This window comes from Bombus pascuorum, chromosome 4, assembly GCF_905332965.1.
Source record: "Bombus pascuorum chromosome 4, iyBomPasc1.1, whole genome shotgun sequence".
NCBI classification, from domain to species: domain Eukaryota; kingdom Metazoa; phylum Arthropoda; class Insecta; order Hymenoptera; family Apidae; genus Bombus; species Bombus pascuorum.
Genome location: NC_083491.1, coordinates 16,148,985 through 16,171,066, shown reverse-complemented (window position 1 = coordinate 16,171,066; position 22,082 = coordinate 16,148,985). Strand labels below are relative to the sequence as shown.

Sequence of the window (22,082 nt, the reverse complement as noted above, 5' to 3'; positions counted from 1 at the left end):
AAATATATGTATATATATATATTTAGAAATATATTATATATATGTAATGTATGTAACCGGCAGTTCTTAAATCATCGTTCAACTAAATTGTTCGCGTTAGAAACATGAAAATCTTCACGTAACGTTGTTATGAAAGAAGTCGGTATAAAGTCCTTAATAGTTGCTGCAATGTTCGTGGCTAATCACGAATTTTCATCCATTTTTAAGCGGCTGTTCCAGTAATAATGATAACGTGAAAGCATTGTCGTCTTAGCGGACTTTGAAGCCTCGTAGCATGTGTTTGATCACCGCTTGTAGATGTTCTCGTCGATTTTCATTGGCTCGTATGAACGAACTTTAGCGCGCAGGCGGTAAGCCAGTTATAAGAGTAAAGACTGCGTACAACCAAGCACATTTCTATTTACGTTGCACTCGCGACCAATCCCTCTAAGCCTTTTATAGAAACAAGGAAGTAACAACAAAAGCCTGTAAGTATCATAGCAACACTTTATTTCAGAAAATTTTGAAAAGTTCTAAGTTTTTGAAATTTTCAAAATATTTTATAACAGTTTCAGAAATTTCTTATGTTCGATTTTTATTTCATATTTAGATATTAGATACCTACTATATGCACAAGCTAATTACTTTATAAACATTTGAAATTAGTAAATATTTTTAGTGAAATAGAAAATACTAATAGAAACTAAATTAAATGAGTTGAATATATGTTTTATTAATGATTTATGAGTATGTTTATACATGATTACATTTTGAAAAAAATTATAATTTAGTTAATATAATTAGAAATATCATTTACTACAATCCGGTGAAATTAATAATTTAACATGTGAAAATAGATACACATTACAGTACTTCAATTACAGCTGTAGTATTAGCAGTAGTTAGCAGTAGTATAATAAATAAATAAGAAAGTTGCCTTGTTCTGGTGTTACGTACTGACTTTCAACTTCAGTCGTTACTAAACGTAATTGCGAATTCTAGTGAAAGTTGAGAAAGTGTTATATTTAACGCTATATATAGCGAATACATATATATACATGTACTAGTGCATTGAACCTGCCTTATCATCAGACAGGGATTTCCTGTCCTTATCACAATACTATTCTAAAGCTTAGTTTAACACAAAAATTAAAATTGTTACAGTTGACAATTATTTTTTCAGAGAATGAAAACGTAGATGTAATACAATAAAATTAGTATATCTATAATACAAATGTCTTTATAAAGAAATGTTTCTAATAAAAATAGAATCATTCAGTTATCAGAACATTGGCAATTAATAAGTAAAATAGAAAAAGAAATATTTTATTTAATATTAGATTCTAACATTAAAGAATAAATAATATAATAGGGACCAAAACGGAACGTTTTATAAATGTAATTTCGAAAATGAAAAATCGTAAAACCGAAAAATCTGAATTGTTGCAGAGTTTGAAATCGTCTCAAATTTTTCAAAATAGTGAAAGAATGGCTACTGAAGTCATGCAGCTACCGCATATCGAAGTGTTTCATCGAGTAATGGAACTTCCAGTAGTCGAAAGTGCGATTTCTAAATCAACAGCGACGTATTTGCGTGTGAAAGATTGTCATCAGCTAGTGCACTGGGCACTAACCACTGCGGAAACTTCTTTAAGTAATGCAACGAAGCAAGCGGTACCTATTGCTGTTCCTATCGCCAAGAAACTCGAGAACCCTATACACTTTGTTGACCACACGTTATGTCGTGGTCTCGATAAAATTGAAGAAAAAGTTCCGATGGTTAAAGAGAAACCTGAGCAGGTCAGATGTCTATCCCCTTTTCCGGCAAACGAGATAAAAATTTTTAAACCTAAATACATGTATCAGAAATTTTTATCATATCTTCAAACACGATTCTTACCATCTTTCTTTTAATCTTGCTATTCTAGATATAATTATATTTAATCATGGATTATTGTATTTTATCATTCAGTAATAATTTGTATTAACAAATTTTCGCTGTAAAATGATATAAATATTCTATGACAAAAATTGACGTATTAAAACGTTACATATAAAGTTATTGTTAGTGTTAAAAAATATTATATTTTTTAACCATGTACATTTTTTGTGTTTTAGATTCTAGAAAATGCCTATACGTTAGCACGACAAACTGTTCAACCAGCTGTAATGAGCATTTCGCTTGTCAACGAATTAATAATCTCGCAAGCCTTGAGTTTCAGAGACATAAGTTGGAGTAAGGCGAATCAGATTTTAGAAACGCAGTATGGTAGCGCAGCTGTTCGAGGTTTAGACAGCACAGCTGACGTTGTTAATAAATTAATCGATAAATATTTTCCTGCGACGGGGGACGAGCAGTCAAAAGGTGAGATATTTTATTTAATAGACAATTTTTAATTTATAATATCAATAATAGATAACCTATAGATGGTAAAAACAAGAGAATTTAAACATTTCAGATTAATCATAAATCATAGATCGGGGTTACGTTTATATTTCTTTAATCAATGCAATAGTAGTTAATTATGAATTTATACACATTATAGTAGACTATAATAAATTAAATAATAAATTAATAGACTACGAATATTTATGTAAATTTATGTTTATATGGAATCTACGTGGAAATTTGTTTTACCTACCTACTAAATATGTGTTATAAATGTCATAAATATAAAAAATCCACAGTTTGATTATAAATTATGTAGTCGACTATATTAGAATAACTTTGATTGTAATATCAGTTAATATAATTCTGTTTTCATTTCAGAGATAAACGCGAACGAAGAAGATAAGCTTCTTCATACCTTACAAACGGTTGGGCATTTATCTAATAAAGCTGCTCGTCGCATGTATTCGAATATAATATTTCACTTAGGCACTATTAACGCTGATAATTTAAAAGCTTATATCAAATCCTTGGTTCAGTTTCTGCTATTAACGAACCGTCATGCTATAAACAGCAAAATACAGACCCATGAGACTAATTCGAAAACTACATCGAACGCAGAGACAAAGAAACAAAATTGATATTTCGTTGTTGATAATTGTGAAAAAAAATTTCTACCGATTCCATTAGCCTTCTATTTATTTCTAGTGTGCATTTTGTAATACATCACTTTTTTTCCTAAATTTCATTTTTTAGATATATAAGTATTATATATTACATTTAAGAGATTGAAATGTATTTGTATTGACAGTGGTGAAAAATATACGACCAACTTTTCCAAGAATAATGTTTTGTTATTAGAACCCTCATAAATATATAATTCTACGCGATCATATAAGATACTGTGATTCAAAATATTGTTATTTTTGTATTAGTGTAGAAGATAGTGCTGTAGTGCCTTCTTGAAAATAGACACAATCTATTTGTTAATGTAATAAATTTGTTAAAATAATAAAATTATACGGAACATAAAATTTACTAGAAATATTATCAGAGTAAATTAAATATCGAAAAATATGTTTTGCACTTTACTCTAATATTAAATTTTTTCATATATACTAATATCTGATGAAAACAATAGATATATTTAGTATATGTATTATATATATATATATATATATATATATGTATGTATATATTATTATATATATGTATATAATAATATATATGTATAATAATAAATATAATATATATATTATATATATATAATATATATACTAAAGGAACTATGTTGATTTTTTAAATAAATGTAATAAAACATACTGGAAGTAATTTTCAATAATTGCTTTTACAAAAACTGTATATTGACAAGGAAGTCTAAAATTACTTGTTCTGAAACTATTTTTTTATTTGTACTTTCTAAAAAAAGACAGATTTATTAGTATTTATAAAAGGTTTTGTTATTAGAAATTTTTTAAACAAACTTAAGTACAGTAACTTAAGTATTTAAACAGTAGTATTATTTTATTTCAGTTTTCTCTCTAGTAGTAATAATATTTGTTTTAACTGATTTCTTAATATTCGTCTTCTAATCAAAAAGTAATCGTAATCTTCGTCTTCTAATCAAATAGTAATTGTAGATAATTACATAATTTGGAATACTTAAGTAATTTAGATTAATTATTATAAAACTGCTAGTGCTAAGTATTCAGCAGCTATAACAATAACAATTTTACAAAATAAAAACAAAAATCGAAAAGAATTAAAAATAAATTTGAGTAACCTTAAATTTCGTTAATGTATCAGATATCTCGAAAACAAAACAATACGTTTAATTACTTAGAATCAAAAATTGATCGAATCATATTTCGCCAAAATGATTACGAATCAATGGATTCAACGTATTCTTTACAATTCTACGGTATAAAAGAATTACGATGTGACCTCCACGTCATGGATGATGTCTCGTATATATGTATTATCTTTACTTATGTGTATTTACACATACGTAGTACAGCTGCGCAGAATCACTACTATGTTCATGGCAGTAGCCACGCATCGAAGTTCCCTTCTATCTACTCCATTTGAATACAGAAGGGTATTAACACGATTAAATAATATATTCAGTAACCAAGAAATTTTCCTATAATTTTTTATTACTTGAAATTACTGTAGTGCCTTTATATCATTATTACATACGTAAAAAATTCTATAATCTATATATTAAAATCAGCAATTTTGTTTAAAATGAAATGTAGTACGTGAATTGTAATTCATAGTAAATTAATAATAATTAAATAGTAATTATGTAATTACCAAATTTTACTTTTTTAGCAACTATAATATCTAAACTTGAAAATTTGACAAATTATAAAGTACATTAAACGATTGGATATACGACATAATAGTGTAATAAAGATAATTTTATTATGGTAAGGAAATAGGTATCAAACATTCCATATTATAATTATTAGAATAAATTTAGTGATATTGGTTAGATAAATGTTTTATCATTAAGGGCAGAAGGTATCAATGTAAACTCTTATAATAATTTATGTTTCGTAGTATTTGCCCAGAATATTGGGAACAGAAGAAGAGTAAGCACATACAAGTTTCTACGATCCTGAAGAATGTCTACCCCCACTTGTGTGATCATTTTCTACCACAAGATTTTGCCTACCTATCGCCAGTATTGCTGGATCTGTTGTGTGTATCGTTGACTATAGTGCGTCCCGATTTTCTTACTAACATTTTGCTAACTGTTGCATCAAGTATTACACAGCAATATCAGTAAGTAATATTATTTATAATGTTTAATGATTGATTCCTTAATATTTGATGCATCTACGCATTAGATATTTACGATATATACATATATTGTGTAATATTATAATTTGTGGTTATATTAAATATCAATTTGAAGAAAAGTTAAGTAGAATGAATTGGAACTGTATATGTATTTTAATACTTACTCGCAATGCAATTGCGATTGTTTTAAGTAAATTTTTTAGGTTTTATATAGAGACTCTATTTCTCCCTTTTTTTTCTATTTTCTTAATTAATATTTTTCAAAAAATATATTTTTTCAGTTATGAAAATCTTCATTTCGTTGCATACATATCAAACATATTTGTCAGTTTTGAAAATATAACTACAGTGATGACTAATGAATATAAATTTACATTTAATTTCTTAGTTAAAGCCTTAAAGAAGATACCACAAAAACTTGTAATCTCTTTTGATATATCATATATTCGTTAATTTGATAATATTTTAATAGTATTGTTATTAAATCTATATTATTTAACGCGTTTTTATATTCTATTGTCATCATTTAATTAATTTGGCTGGCTATTTATTATGTATATATTGTAATACTGATACTATTTTTGTCGTTTCATATTGTTATCGACCAGTGAAATTTCATAACCTATCGTAAAGTCATAAAAGGTTGAATATTTTACAATAAAGATCGATAACGTACACGCTATAAAAGGCTCTACTACGTAAGTACTTCCTGTACTTACATTCATAATTATTGTTTGTTCTATTCTGGAGTTACGTACTATTTCATAAATTGTTCAATTCTAGAGTTACGTACTATCTCATAAATTGTTTCGTCCTCTCTTTTTCTTATAGGTTTGAAATAGATGTACATTAAATTTGTCACTTTTTAAACTATGAAAAATATAATTAAAAGATTTGATGACACATATTATTGAAAACTATATAAAATCTAGAAGTATTGCAATATGTACACCTAATAATAAAATTACTATTTAATCTTGGAATTTGAATACTGCTAATGATAAATTATATAGTACAAGTACTATGATATTGTGCATTTATTTACGTTTGAAATTAAAAGTCATGATTAATTGTTATCTTTCTACATAATGGACATTGAACTGCGTACTCAATTTTAATGTATCATTTATTTTACAGCGAAAGAATCATGAATTATACGCGTAATCTTATGAAAAGTTGGGTATCGTAAAAAAGCTTTATTTTATATAATATACTTATGTATTTTTAATCTTCCGCTTAATTCACCGATTACATGCAAATTTTTATATGAAATTAAGCAACACTGTTAATTTTTTAATTTCACATGTTATCTTTAACTTTCATTAAATAATTTTTATCTTCATATTGTTTCACTATTATCATTGTTTGCAAAGCAGAGGTAATATTTATTCTCTTGTTACACATACGTAAAAGCATGTAAAAAGTAGCACGTAATAAAGTTATAAAACAAAAACGTATTCGATCATCTTGCTTTTAAGGCAAATGTTACTTTTTTATTTACTACTGATTGGATGTTATTTTAAATATGAATAGTTATTTATAGCTTAATCGCAATTAATATGATTAACGAAGATTATTTTTATTGACTCGAATGGTTATGCGATTAGTAACAGTAGAAATAAAAATATAATCCGTTGAAGTCATAATAATATCTTATAAATTTGTTAAAAATTTCCGCACGATTGTAACATTGAAATTGAACAACAAGTTATATCAGGCCAAAGCATTAAGGAATTTAGTCTAGTTCATTTGTTGTTGTATTTGCATAATTTTTTCTTATTGTATCTGTATAATAAATACATCATTTATTAAATAATCATCAATACTTCGTTCTACTTTTCAGAAAAAATGGCAGACAATAAAGCAATTAATGGTACACCTCAGCTGGAAGTAATTAATCGTGTAAAAAGCATTCCTGTTGTTCATTCGGCGATAGAGAAAACTGGATCTACATATTCTTACTTGAAAGATTCGCATCATTTAATAAATTGGGCACTGACACAAGCTGAAGCTGGACTTAATTATGCAACTGCAACGGCTGCTCCTCTTACTGTACCCTTGGCAAAAAAATTTGAAGGACACATTACTGCTGTTGACCAAAAATTGTGCGAAGGTCTGAACGTGGTCGAGCAGAAAGTACCGATCGTGAAACAACCACCTCAGCAAGTAAATATATTGAGATAGAGATTGAGTAATAAGAAGTCACAATAAACTATAAATCTCTTTTAATGAAAATGAAATAAGAAAGATATACAGAAAAGATACTTCATGCGACAAAATTGTAAGAAACGAAAGTACAATGGATCGAGCGACATAAAGTGCATTTTGAATTTGTTCAACAAAGAGATAGGACCCTAATCTTAGATAATGGGAATTTTAATAGTAGAATCTTTTATCAAATGCGTTTTGTTTTAAAATGTGAAAAAATGCTAAACAGTGTACTAATACTATATTAATTAAAAATCGATTAGATTTTTATTAAAGAAATAATTAGGAGATATTAAAGTCATATTTAATAGATTATAAGGCAACAAAAATATATTATTTCTCGTTTATACAATAAAATATCTGTATTACAGGCTACAGTATCTAAATGTACATATTCATATGATTAATAAATATCATTTATTCTATACAGATTTACGATGCTGCCAAAGCTGTAATGAGTAGTTCCTTGCAACCAACAATCGACAAATTGCACGCTGCAAAAGAGTCAGCGGCTCAACATGCATATACATTCAAAGAAATTAGTATAAACAAAGCTAATGAGTTATTGAATAATTCATATGGTACTATGGCAGTGCAAGGTGTTGATAATACGAGCGTTCTCATTAACGGATTATTAGATCGTTATTTCCCTCCAGTTGAAGGAGAAGAAAACACACCTGGTATGTATTATTTATAAATATCTAACAAAATATCATCTCTTTATATATATACATTGAAATGTTGGATAAACCTCTAAATTATTAAATTTTTATTTCATAGCTCCTATATCTGCTGATGAGAACAAAGTTCTGCATACAGTACAAACTATTGGTCAATTATCCTCGAAAACTGCCAATCGAGTATATCATTCGGTTGTAGCACAATTAAAAACAGTGAAGAAAGAAGATGTAGCGTCATATATGTCGAGCGTAATATCTATTCTTCATCTAACGCATTTTTTAAGCTTAACTGATAAAGAAGATGAAAGTAACAGAGCAAATGAAAAAAATAAGGAAAAGAAATAGGCACGATTGTTACTAACAATTGTACAATAACACAATCGCTAGATAAATAATTAGATTCACATCAGGCCCATGTTTGTTAGTAAAATTTCTATATTGTTCCTGCTCGGAATGCTTATTCATCATGTAGAATAAGGATAAATCCGTGAACTTTATGTAAGTTATGTCTAATAAATGAAAGCATTAGTTTCAAGTATGTGATAAGTTCATTCATCGATGTAAATGTAATGTAAATTTATATTGTTTGTTCTGTAAATTCGATGAATTACTGAAATTCCCCAAGAATGTCGTAAAAAATTGTATGCTTAAGAAAGTATATCTAATTTAATTCGGTAATGATATTAAATTGCAAAAGTAACTGCACATGTAATTTATCGATGTTGTAAGAAAAAAAAATAGTAAATTTTCAATTGGGGAGTTTTCGAATTTGTTGATGTGATTTTATGAAGATTTAATGTAAGAAATTGTAAAGTAAAATTCTAGTACTTTAAGATACATGTTTAATTTTGTATACAACTAAACATGTAAATAGGAAGAAAGGCACTTTAAATTTATTATATTTTTGTAACAAGAAATTTGAAAAATTGCGATATTTAAGTTCATTATATAATTGTGCCTCGAATTATACAACTATAAATCGATAATTTTAATATAGAATTCCTTATTTGCTGTTACTTTTATGGAGTTGTTATACATGATATACTCTCTATTTGTATCTATGAAGATACTACTTGAATAGGAAACACACATATATTTTTTATGTATTTTATGTATTTTATAATCTTATATCTGTATAAATATAATATGAAAAAGTTGAAAAAACGTTGATATACTTTATTTAATATATTTAATCCAAATCGATTTTATTTTAGTTTAAGATTTCATCACACGATATATTTTATTTGAATAAATTTCTCTATTTTATTTCATGTACTAGTTTTGTACCAAAAATAATTTTTAATAAAATTTTGTTTAATAAATATTATCGAGTGCAGAAACAAATTAAAATTATTAGTACATAATTTTCTATACAGTTTAAATACAAAGCGTTAAATTTTAATCGCTTATTTTTTTTAACTTTATTTGTCGATTCGGTGGCAAACATGATATGTTTCATAGTTTAACTGTTTAATTCTAATTTTATTTGCAAATTTAATAGTAAATATAATATGAATCATCCTAACAATATGATTTGTTTTAACATCTTCAATGTTAGGACATCTGGTAGGATACTAGACTACAATTGCTTTGAAAGAGCTAGTTTTATTTTGAATACCATGGTAACGATATAGAGTTAAAGAAATATCAAGGATTCGTCCCTGATCGTTGAAACATCACTGATAAGGATATACTTAAAGGTATATTTTATTAAAATAGTTTAAACATTTTCTGAGCTGTATAACTTTATACACAGAATAACTAACGAAATATACTACTACATATATCTTTTTAATAAATATACAGTGGTGTGCAAAAATTTCAGGCCAGATCAATTTTTTTACTACACATTTCATAAACAATATCTAAAAGAATTTAACTAATATTAGATAATAATTATATAGTATTATTATATTCATATGATTAATAATATATAATATTAATTAAGATTCTTTAAAATACCGCTTTTGTTTCTATCTGTGTGGAACATTCTACACACCACTGTAAGTATAAAGAGTGTAGTTGTATTATATTTTGCAAGCACATCAATGATATTTATATTTAATTATATTTTATATAATCTTCTTCTATCCCTAATCACTTTAAAGGTAATTATTTATATGATTTTATGGTATATTATATATATATATATATGATTTTCAATCTATTTTATATAACGTTATATACAGATACACAAATATTAATTAATTGTAATTTTAATGATTTAAAGGTATATACATTTTCCGCATATTCAATATTTAATATTTAATACTTACCAATTCGATGTACCGATTTTATCTGCTAATTGTTTCTTAAATGTCTTCTTTCATTACATTAATGATATTTTCGACAGTAATTTTCTGTTCATTGCAGATTCGGTGATGGCTCATTTTCAGATTTAGCTGTAGTCAGCGCAGAAAAGTTCGATTTCGCTTCATGTATAAGTAAAGAATCCGGAGTTCGAATCTACTTGAAGTAAGTGAATTAATTAAATTATGAATTTCTAATGTTTGAATACAAATATTCTTCCAATTATGTACATATTTCGGAACTGCTTTCACCTTTTCTTTATTTGTCGATAAAATTATTTTCATATCCAAACAATTTTCTACCCACGTTCCAGTCTTTAAATTATATTTATAAAAACATGAATTTGCATAAAAAATATCTGCAGTCTATCATTTCTATCCAGGTATATTATATTTATAATGGTTCTAAATCTAAAATTGTTATTCTTTGATCCTATATCGATTTCAAAACTGTTCTAGAATCGATTTTCGTATCAATTTCACACTAATCGAAACGATTCGATATTGCGGTTATAGATTGTTATACATAAATGATAGTATATGAGAATATCTTCTTTGCAAAATCGTTATGAAAAAAGAAAACTATATAATTATAAATTATAAATTAAATTATATAGCTTTCTTATAGCATAACCAATATTCGTTGATACAAATACTTCCTTTGAAACAGCAATATCTTTGTCTTACCTTGTCAAATGGTTTTTATATGTTTACCATTTCTTATAACGACCGTCTTATTTGACTCAAATGCTACGCGGTATCAATATCGCATTGTGCTACAGATATAAAAAAATGTCCTACAAATTTCTAATCATTTTGAAGAAAGCATTTCTCTGTAAATATTAGCAAAAATTTTTCGTGTTATAAGATAAATCATATAAAATACATTTTATAATATTGTATAGTATCATTTAATATTTATAGGATTAATTTCCATTTATAAATATTATTATAGTTTACGATAATTTGCAACCACTGTTGTTAGGAAATTCTTGAAATTAATTCGTTTATAATGTACTCTTTGAAACTATACAACTTTTATTTGTTTAATTTTTATATTACGAATCTAATTTTTTTCTAATTGTTTTTTAATTTAATGATTTAAAGGTGCATTATGTACCATACTTTTGAAAATAAGAATTGATTAGCAAACGTTTATTTTATTATTAATTTTATCTCAAACTAGAAAAGTAGTGACATACCCTTTCATTCTCTTAACTTTATATGAACTATAAAATATTTGAATGTTATCAAAATTCTTCAGTACAAAAGTCGGTTAATACAAAATGTACCACGCATGACTGTGAAGATGCGACAGTGGTGTCCTCATACGATTATTTAGCAGCGAATAATAGCGTCGTATTGTAAAAAGCACTACAGTGTTATGATATTTCATAAGAGAAAGAGAAGTTATAACTGTCGTACTCGATTATTGAACAAATAAATTTCTCGGTGAAATAGATTGGATCAAGGTGTATGTTTAGTTATTGAAAGAAACGTGATAATTGTGAACAAAGTTTTATTGAAGTTGATTACATAGAGTAAGTGTCAAACAAGCAATTTGTTAAGAAAAGTTAGAATAATTGGAATAATTTTTATATTACAGTTATGTCAGATTTTTCTATAAATGACCACATGTTATGCCATATGTTTCATAAAATGCTTAATAAGTATTTTTCTGTGAATATGGTTCTTGTTTACTTAAATTATTCTATATCTCTTATTGTTATTGATAAAAGTATAATATTTATAAGCAGTATAAAATTGGAGGAATAATATTAATACCACTGCAATATAAAAGCATAAATCGATATGAATTTTATCAATTTATATTCAAGACTTTGGAATATTCCAACTTTCAGTTTGTTTTGTATATGTTGTATATGATAACTATGTAATTGTAGATTATGGATATGCTAAACTAAGCAAATAACTATGCCATGCTAAGTTTTGTTTCCCTTTAACAAAATTATATGCTAACTTATGTTATAGATTTTGACTTTGTAAAAGATATTTACTTTATTGATATAAATTCCATTATTGTTTATTAATATGGAAGCTGAATCATCAAAACACATATGTAAAATACAAGCTGTTAATCGCGCCCGTAAAATACCAAGTGTAAATTATTTATGGGATAAATCTACAGCAGTATATGGTCGTGTTAAAGATACAAATGTATTTGTACATTGGGCATTTAACACTATGGAGAACATAGTTAATACCATGGTTGAAAAGTCATTGCCAGTTGCTAAATTAATAGAAAAGCCTATTTGTACACTTGATAAGACATTATGTCAAGGAATTGATTATGTAGAAGTAAAATTACCCATAATAAAAGAAGAACCAAAGCAGGTTATACATATTTTAATATGTAGTTGTATTCATAGTCTTTTCTTCATAAAATCTACTTTTTCATGTTGTATTAATTATTTTAGATAATAAACCGGACTAAGTCTCTTGTATCAGAGCGTCTTAGACCAGCTGTTAAAACATTCACAAATTTAAAGAAGGGAACCAAGCATAGAGTTAAAGTTATAAAGTTACACACTTATTACAAAGTTCATTATTTAAGAATGTATAGTTGGCAGCAGGCAGATAGAGTTATGTCAACTGAAACAGGAATTAGTATTTTAAAAACTGTTGACAGTACCACTGATTTCGTTGAATTAATATTGGATAAATACTTACCTATTCCTTCTGATGATTTTCACAATAATGAAACTGGTAAAATAGTACTTATGATATACTATAGTATTATAAAATATATGATATAGTATAGTAGTATTAGTAAGATTATTAGCATTATTAACATTATCCTATAATTAAAAATTATTGTTCATCCTTTGTAGAAAAGTTATGCAATGAAGATGCCAAACTTCATCACACTGTTGGGAGATTAAGTGAATTTAGTTCTCGTACTTCAAAACGTATTTACTTTGCTTTAATGGAATTGCAACATATTTATAGAATGGAAATTCGTTTGTTGATATCAGATATCATATGTATACTCTTATTATTCAAATACATACTGCATGGTGTGTAATATATATATATATCTATGCATTTATGTATGTATGTATATATATATCACATACTGTATATGAAAATATACTTAATATGCAGTATATTTAAAATTGCATTTAAGCATTGTTGTGTACTTATAATAGTTTACAATAAAATATCAAATAATTCTACGATATATTAATTCAGGTATGCCTGAATCTTTAGTATAATGTATTTTGAAATAATATCCCTTCCACTTTTTTTTCTTTATCTTTATTTGGTATTTAAATTTCTATTCTTTTTATTCTTTATGTTACATGAGAAAAATAATTTTTAAATAATAAGTGTGCGTTTTTTACGATACGATGTTATATGTGACATCAAGGCGAGTTTAATGACCTATGATAGTATGACCTGAAGTAATCTTAAGCAGTAAGATATCAATGTTGAGTCATTTCTTGATCCTGCTTACATTGCATATATAACGCTTTAATGCGTTGCAAATTTATATGATTGTTTCGATTGAAATTCGAAAGTGTAGTCTAGTGACGTAGAAATAAGAATAAATTTTCTTCAGTTCATATTCCACTTCTTCATTTTATGACGATATTTTCTAAAATTCTATCATTTTTATGAGAAGCCTTTTAATTCAACAGACTTCAATAAAGTATGATGTTCTAACTATCGATCGTAATTTTTAAGTATACTGGCAATTGAAACGGTTATTATACGAGGAACGAATATTGGTACTAATTATTATGATTAATTTTACTTTTAGTAAAAGATAGGAAAGTCATTGATATTTTACTATTTAAGACCGCTTTTAGATCATAATGTCATAGGTCGTTGAACTCGGTTTGATATATGAAAAATAAATTTTAATATGCAAATGAATATTAATTTTGCAATCATATATACTCCTGATACTCATAATTTTTTATTTTCAATAATAGTTGGAGTAATTTAAATTTACATACTCATTGTAAATGAAACAGTCATATGTAATTATGAGAATCATTTATTTGTGAACATTTTATACATTTTAAATTGTGTATTGTGTGAAAAGTTATTACATAAGTTGTACAGTTTTGAGGAGGTCAACATTCGGCATCTTTTATTCAAGCAAGTTCTTTTATGTAAAAATATGATATGAAAAGTACGAATTATAAAATATTAATTTTCTAGAAAGGTTTTAATACAAATTTAATATCTAATATTCAATATTTGGTAAATCTTTTTAAATGAAATTTGAAAACAAATATAAATTTTGTATTTTTAGCGTTGCTACGTATCAAGACTGATATGAACGTCTGCACAGCCAAGGTTTTCGAATAAGAAGTTTCGAATTTCTAATTAGTACAGACGATCTGACATCTGACTAACATCGATAATCACTAGAAAATGTGAACTGTAAACAAATCGATGTTTGATTAACATCGACTGTTACTAAGAAGAAAGTCAATCTCGTCGAACATTGTTTTTAAAAAACAAAATCTAATATTGTTACGACGATGTTAATGGAAAATATCGTGGCTTATATATATCACAGTAACATCAAGAAGATGGTTTTTATCGACATGCGGAATTTTGATTAAATACTGGAAGTTTTCAACCGTTTCATGAATTTCCAATGGAGCAGATCTATTTAAATCCCTTATTTATCTAATTAATCCTATCTAAATAATTATAATTAATCCAGTTAGCATTTCTTATCGTATATATGCTACTTACATACAATATAAGTAGAAAAATTAAAGAAATGCTAAATTTTTGCGGAAATATTGCCGATCTTTGAGCAGTCATAATTTCTTGAAAAGTAGGCTCCTTTTAAAAATTAAGGTCTGCTTTGTACGTAGTAGAACCTTCCTGAGTTCATTTTATATTAAAAAATGGGGAGGAAAGGTGAGGCTGAATTCTTTTTCTTAATTTTAGTATCAAGTAATTCAGCCATAGAACCTTGTTGAGTTTATCTTATATTAAAAAATGGGGAAAAGTGAAGTTGGATTTTTTTCTCAATTTTACAAAATCAAATAACTCTACGAAATTTAACCCTTTGTACTCCGCGTGTTTATTTACCACTGCCTATTCTGGCACTCCAGCAACTCCGGCACATGTATGCAGCGGAGAGTCTAATACGATCCATCATGATAGTATTTAAACATTAATTTATTAATGATATTAACGACAAACCCAAATATATTTGTATAATATGACAATTACATATTATACATATTGTTATCCTCTCGCATGTGTAGATGTTCATCCGCCGAAAATGTACATATAAAGCATCGTTGTATGTTCAATATTCGATGCATTGTCTTGCCTAGGTCTTTGAAAGCTTACGTACTTTTCTTTTCAGGTATTCTTTCCTACGCTGCAGTCCATGCTGTCCAACAAGAACAGTATAGATGTCTTCTTGAGTGTATCTATCTGTTATAATCTCCTCGATGCTGAAGTGGAGCATTTTCTCTGGAGTGTGGATTCATATCTCATTGAGGTACATTTCATGTCATTCAGGTTCTTTTCATGTCACCGTGTATCTTTATTTTCTGTAACCTAATTTATAAATTAGAATCACCCTCATATTTTCGGAGATTGTTCGTTGGTGTTCCACGATAAATTTTTTTGTCATTCAATCATTAATACCCAACAATTAGTCTTCATGTCACTGCATTGTCCGTTTCAGTGCTCATGCACAGGCAAGTCAAACAGATTCATTTCATGGTGCTATTCGTTTATACAGATGGGAAACATGACCCAAGTGAAATAATTTTATTCCGCAAATATTGTCGCAACAAACTTTCTCTAGCTTAGTTTACGAGTTAGAAGGGCATCCGTATTTGTAAAGCCTGGTCCTTGGTGTTCAATGATAAGTGTCTTCATTAGTCGACCGTTTAATACCACATAATTAATCTTGTTTTCGATGAATTGTTTTCAATCTTCCAGCTGATTCAAACTACACGTCCCACATGTCTTTCTGACTACACTTTGCTCATTGCCGCAAACCGTCCATGGTTTCATTTATGAGGTAAAATCGCCATTTTTCGGCGACCATTTATTTTTTATTCGACGATAATCGTTTTCGTCAATCGTCCATTTAATGCCCTTTAGTTAATCTTCCAACTGGTTCAAACTATTATACGTTCCCATATCTTTATCAGCTAACCCTTCATAGTTTCGTTTACGAGGTAAAATCGCTTCCTTCTTTCTTTTTTGCGACCGTGTTCTTGGTATTGATGATACGCGTTTTCGTCAGTCGTTCGTTTAATATCCATTTATTAATTTTATTACGGTTGAAAATATGACTTTGGAAGTAGAATTTACATGTTTCCACAGGTTTGTTACTTTAGATGGCAGAAGCACATTTCTAGAGAGTGGAGATCGAAGAGATTCACTTCTTGATTATACAAGTTCCATCTGTTCGAAAATAGAAAAAATATATTTTTTTGGAAAGAATCCTAGCGATGTCAAAATCGAAAGTTACTAGCACTCTCACTCTGTCATTTTATATCCATTAATTAATCTTGATGTCTTTAAATCGTTTGCTTCATCGCTTGTCGGATGGTAGATCGAAGAGGTTCACTTCTTGATATGTAATCACCTGTTCGAAAAATAGAAAAAATGTTTTCTGGAGAGAATCCTAGCGATGTAGATTTGAGTTCTAATTTTTCATGTCCTATGTTGTCTTATTTGGACTCAGATGCTTTCTCAAACCTCGTCTGATATTGTTTCCGATTTGACATTTAACATGGAATTTTCTTCTGTTTCGAGTTCTCTTAGTAATAATGTCGCATTCTCCAGAGTTCGGGATTTCAGTGACCCACGTTGTTTGGAGTTAGTAGATAGTAACAAAATATGATTGGTGTACAAAGGGTTAAGTATGCAAAGACAGTTAATATAAAAAGACAATTAAAGCAAATTGCATTTGGAAGATATTTCTCCCCATTTTTTAATTATCCAGCTGCCTACGTAAAGAATTACAGAACATTATCAGAATATAGAATTATAAATTATCACAATATGATAGTTTCACTTAACCTTTCTGAATAATGATAATCATATTAAACATGGATTACATTCGGAATCCTCAAGTAGAAATAACTACAATTTTATCTACAATTATATGTAATGATGGGTTTATTCAGGAACATGGAATAAGTAAGGGTTTATGACATTGCCGATCGGGCCCGAAGAGGGGTTTAGGCCAAAAAAACTTGAAAGGCTAACAACGTTATGAACCATTCGACAAAAGAAGCAAATTTTTACCCTTCATTCCCTCTTTGAGTAATTAATAGTGGGGCAAGGGGAGATTACGGGTCTTCTTGGGGATTTTTTGCGCGGTCTAGGACCAGATACTAAAGGTCAGTCGTCAAAAACAGTTATTTTTCGCTTTACGAAAATCAAAGGTCGTGGTCTACCCAGCGGATACAACATAACAATTGATATTCTATATCATATCCAGAAGGTACAATCCCTTAATAACCACGCATTCAAAAGCTAATACAATTCACATTGTGATAAACTCCCTGGCCTATACCTACTTTCGAATATTTGGACGCGTACAGGGTTTGCTCAAAAATGTGATTAGATGTCGCGATTATTTTGAACTTTACAAAAGCAATCAAACAGTCATTTAATACATTTTATTTTAAAATTCTGTATCGTCTTGGGATATAATGCAAATGTATTCCCTTGCTTCGTTAAATCAATCCTCAACCAATCGGTGAGAACAAGGAGGCGAGAAAACAATTCAATGATAGAAATGCTGAAAATCGATTCATATGATCGAAGTACAGTTCTGCCCGAGCAGTTGAGCCAAGCGGACGTGTGACAAGTGGGGAAAGCAAGGTAATGCAACGGGTGCCACCAATCAGGATAACAAATAGCGGTGAGACATACGTTATAAACGGAGCTGTGGATACAACAAACCAACCAAACGAGGATCGCGATTGCTCGGTTACAAAGGAGGCAGAAGTGGAGACTGTACAGATGAATGACGAGAGGAATAACATCAACATCGATCTACCACACCAGAATGAAAGCTGGAAGGTTGTAACTCCCAGCAAAAAACGAAAAATAACATCAAACACAAATGCCAGGAGGGCTGCAGAAATAGAAAGGCAACAATGGCTCCAAGAAATTCCTCTCCAAAACTCCTTCAGCACACTGCCACAAGAGAAGGAACCAGACCCAACTGAAAAATCAATAAAACACAACGCCAAACCACCACCAATCTACATCGACACGCAAATAATAGACCCCCTCATCAAACTGCTAAACATCACGGCAGGCAAAGAAAATTACAGCATTAAACAACTAAAACTGGACCAGGTAAAGTGCTAACCAACACCCCAGAAACCTACAGAAAAGTGGTAAAAGTGCTAAAAGAAAAAAACGCCGGGTACCATACTTACCAGCTTAAAACTGATAAAAGTTACAAAGCAGTAATCAGAGGAGTACACCCAAAGACAAATACAAGCAACATATGTGAGGAACTAGCCAAAATCGGACACCAGGTAAGGGTAATAAACAACATAACGAGATTTGATGCTAAACAACCACTGCCGCTATTTCTAATTGAACTTGAACCTAAAAACAACAACAAGGAAATTTTTGAAATTAAAAAAAATTTGTGACAACAATATGGCCATACAAAAAACTACTGCAACAGAAACCTGGTGTGTGTCAAATGCGCAAAAAAGCATTTAACAATGAACTGCCCATACACGGGAAAAATAAACGATGTAAAGTGCTACAATTGCAGTGGAAACCACCCAGCTAGCTACAAAGGCTGTACAGTCAGAAAAATACTTCAACGTAAACTGTCTCCGCCGCTTCGAAGCAGGACATACAATAACTATCACACACAACAAGACAGCGCAGAAACTGAGATACCAACAAACGTACAGCACGTAACGAATATCAACCACAATAATACCAACACCTCTGGTAGTCGAAGCTACGCACAAGTAACCAAGGAAGTAACACCCGTAGCCAACCAAAACCACAACAATAACACCAACGACGCTACAGAAATCAAAGAACTACTAAAGCAATCCATCAAAAACACTGAAATGTTAACAAAAATGATAAGCGAACAAAATGCAGTATTCAGACAGCAAACGCAACAAATCACACTTATGTTGCAACTGCTAACAAACATGTTAAGCAAAAAATAAAAATGGACATACTTAAAATAGTAGCCTGGAACTCTAACGGCCTACAACAAAGGACCCTAGAAACTAAAACATTCCTGTATCACAACAACATCGACATACTACTCATATCAGAAACGCACTTCACTACAAAAAGTTACATAAAAATACCGTACTACACCATATACGATACCAAGCATCCCTCAGGAAAAGCACACGGAGGGACCGCAGTAATAAGAAGAAACGACATTAAACACCACTTACACAGCCAAGTTAGTAAAGAATATATACAAGCAACCACCGTTACTGCACAATCTAGCAGCAACCATCTAACAGCTGCCAGCGGTATATGTACCACCGCGACACAAAATTACAGCACAAATGTGGGAAAAGCACTTTCAACAATTAGGCGACAAGTATATCGCAGCAGGGGACTACAACTCAAAGCACACACTATGGGGATCAAGAATCACTACACCTCGAGGTAGAACCCTGGAAAAACACATCAGAAAAAACAACCTCAATATATTATCCACAGGAAGACCGACATAATGGCAGACAGACCTGAGCAAAATCCCTGACCTACTCGATTTTGCAGTCACAAAGGGACTAAACGGAAATAAAATAAATATAGCACCCAGCCTCAAGCTTAGCTCCGACCATACACCCATAATAATTACATACAGAAACAAGACAATACTTTACAACAACCCAGAGACACTATGCAACAAATCCACCAAATGGCAAAGCTTCAAAGAAATAATCGAGAGCAAAATCAACTGCAACATCCTATTGAAAACGCCCGAACACATCGAACAAGCAGTAACAACACTTACAGAAACTATATAAGAAGCAGCACGGGCAACCACTAAACCTGAATCAACCATCAGATAAACAAAACTAATCCCATCAGACATCCTCGAAAAAATTAGAGAAAAAAGAAAAGCGAAAGCAAAATGGCAAAAACATAGAACGAAAGAAAACAAAAAACACCTAAACAAACTTGCAAAAGAAATAAAAAACAAAATAAAAGAACACAACAACAACGAATTCACAAAGTTCATAGAGTTACTATCTGCACACGAGAACTACAACTACTCACTATGGAAAGCCACAAAAAAAATAAAGAACACAATAAAACCAGCCCCACTAATCAGAAAAGCAGACAACACATGGGCAAGAAGCAACGAAGAGCAAGCCGAAGAATTTTCCAACCACCTATGCAACACATTTACACCACACAACATCAATAACAGCAACCACAATTGTCATACGGACGACGATGCGCTAACCACTAGCACCGCAACTGACAAGCAATACACCATACCTAAAACAACAGCACAAGAAATTACAAACATAATCGAAAAAACAAAAAACAACAAAGCACCAGGAATCGATCAAATCAATGGTAAAATCTTGAAAAACCTTCCTCCAAAAGCGATACGACTAATCACTATAATATTCAATGCAATACTAAGAATCCAATACTATCCTAAACTATGGAAACTAGCACAGATCATAATTTTACCCAAACCAGGCAAAGGCCCACACGAAACAACATCTTACAGGCCAATATCACTACTTCCCGTGCTCTCCAAAATAATAGAAAAAGTAATATACGCCCGACTAAAACCAATAATAGAGAAGGAAAAATTAATACCAGACCACCAATTTGGATTCAGAAACAAACACTCCACCATAGAACAAATGCACAGGCTTGTCAACGAAATATTACACTCAATAGAAAACAAACAATATTGTACAGCCCTATTCATGGACATAGAGAAAGCATTCGACAAAATAAACCACGAAAGCCTACTACAAACAATCAAGAAACAATTCCCGAAACAAATATACCAATTAACAAAATCATATTTAAACAACAGAACCTTCACAATAAAAATCAAGGATGCATACTCCGAAGTCAAAGGCATCAAAGCAGGTGTTCCGCAAGGAAGCGTCCTAAGTCCAATATTATACATACTATACACAGCCAACATACCAACAACTACCAATAGCAAAATACTGTCATTCGCAGACGACACAGACGTCCTAGCCAGGCACACTAACCCTGTAAACAGCAGTCACAATATTACAAAAATATATCACAAAAATAGAAAAGTGGCTACAAGCTAAACAAATTAAAGCTAACCCTACAAACGCAACTACATGACATTCACACTGCGAAAACAGATACCACCAAACATCTTCCTGAACGGCACGCAAATAATACAAACAAGGCAAGTCAAATGCCTTGGACTTCACATAGATACACACTTCACATGGAAACAGCATATCAAATCAATAATAGACAAAATACGGACAGCAAGGAGACAAATGCACTGGCTAACAAGCCGAACTTCCAAACTAAGCACAGAAAACAAACTAAAAATATACAAAATAATCATAAAACCAATCTGGACATTAGAAATTCCACTATGGGGAACAGCAGCAATGAGCCATATAACCAAAATTGAAACAATGCAAGCCAAAATCCTTAGAACGATAGTAAACGCCCTATGGTACGTTAGAAACGAGGACATTCGGA

General features: G+C 29.8%; 4 protein-coding genes across 8 annotated transcripts in view; 3 read left to right on the top strand and 1 right to left on the bottom strand.

The window, feature by feature from the left end:
- LOC132906453 (cilia- and flagella-associated protein 45-like) overlaps nucleotides 1-10,866 on the bottom strand; it is a 36,665-nt gene extending 25,799 nt beyond the window's left edge. Inside the window, exon 1 of the mRNA XM_060958663.1 lies at nucleotides 10,341-10,866. The gene's annotated coding sequence lies outside the window, so the exon portion shown is untranslated. The remainder of the gene's footprint in view (nucleotides 1-10,340) is intronic.
- Nucleotides 85-3,215, top strand: LOC132906466 (lipid storage droplets surface-binding protein 2-like). 2 transcript variants are annotated; one of them, XM_060958689.1, is made up of 4 exons: nucleotides 85-467; nucleotides 1,429-1,779; nucleotides 2,098-2,344; nucleotides 2,439-2,578. In XM_060958689.1, exons 2-4 carry the CDS (start codon nucleotides 1,468-1,470, stop codon nucleotides 2,441-2,443), a joined length of 564 nt encoding a protein of 187 aa, XP_060814672.1. In that variant the 5' UTR covers nucleotides 85-467; nucleotides 1,429-1,467; the 3' UTR covers nucleotides 2,444-2,578. The 2 variants fall into 2 exon arrangements, with proteins under 2 accessions (XP_060814672.1, XP_060814671.1); XM_060958688.1 differs by lacking the exon at nucleotides 2,439-2,578 and adding an exon at nucleotides 2,750-3,215 and having other exon boundaries at nucleotides 95-467.
- On the top strand, nucleotides 4,938-9,118 carry LOC132906482 (lipid storage droplets surface-binding protein 2-like). 2 transcript variants are annotated; one of them, XM_060958713.1, is made up of 5 exons: nucleotides 4,938-5,158; nucleotides 6,314-6,351; nucleotides 7,020-7,342; nucleotides 7,815-8,064; nucleotides 8,165-9,118. In XM_060958713.1, the coding sequence occupies exons 2-5, from the start codon at nucleotides 6,324-6,326 to the stop codon at nucleotides 8,407-8,409; spliced, it is 846 nt and encodes a 281-aa protein (XP_060814696.1). In that variant the 5' UTR covers nucleotides 4,938-5,158; nucleotides 6,314-6,323; the 3' UTR covers nucleotides 8,410-9,118. The 2 variants fall into 2 exon arrangements, with proteins under 2 accessions (XP_060814696.1, XP_060814695.1); XM_060958712.1 differs by lacking the exon at nucleotides 6,314-6,351 and having other exon boundaries at nucleotides 5,006-5,158.
- Nucleotides 10,867-11,585: 719 nt separating the features above from the next.
- Nucleotides 11,586-13,581, top strand: LOC132906468 (lipid storage droplets surface-binding protein 2-like). 3 transcript variants are annotated; one of them, XM_060958693.1, is made up of 4 exons: nucleotides 11,586-11,914; nucleotides 11,980-12,728; nucleotides 12,812-13,100; nucleotides 13,226-13,581. In XM_060958693.1, the coding sequence occupies exons 2-4, from the start codon at nucleotides 12,426-12,428 to the stop codon at nucleotides 13,417-13,419; spliced, it is 786 nt and encodes a 261-aa protein (XP_060814676.1). In that variant the 5' UTR covers nucleotides 11,586-11,914; nucleotides 11,980-12,425; the 3' UTR covers nucleotides 13,420-13,581. The 3 variants fall into 3 exon arrangements, with proteins under 3 accessions (XP_060814676.1, XP_060814675.1, XP_060814677.1); XM_060958692.1 differs by having other exon boundaries at nucleotides 11,587-11,914; nucleotides 12,366-12,728; XM_060958694.1 differs by having other exon boundaries at nucleotides 11,591-11,914; nucleotides 12,433-12,728.
- Nucleotides 13,582-22,082: the final 8,501 nt, after the last annotated feature.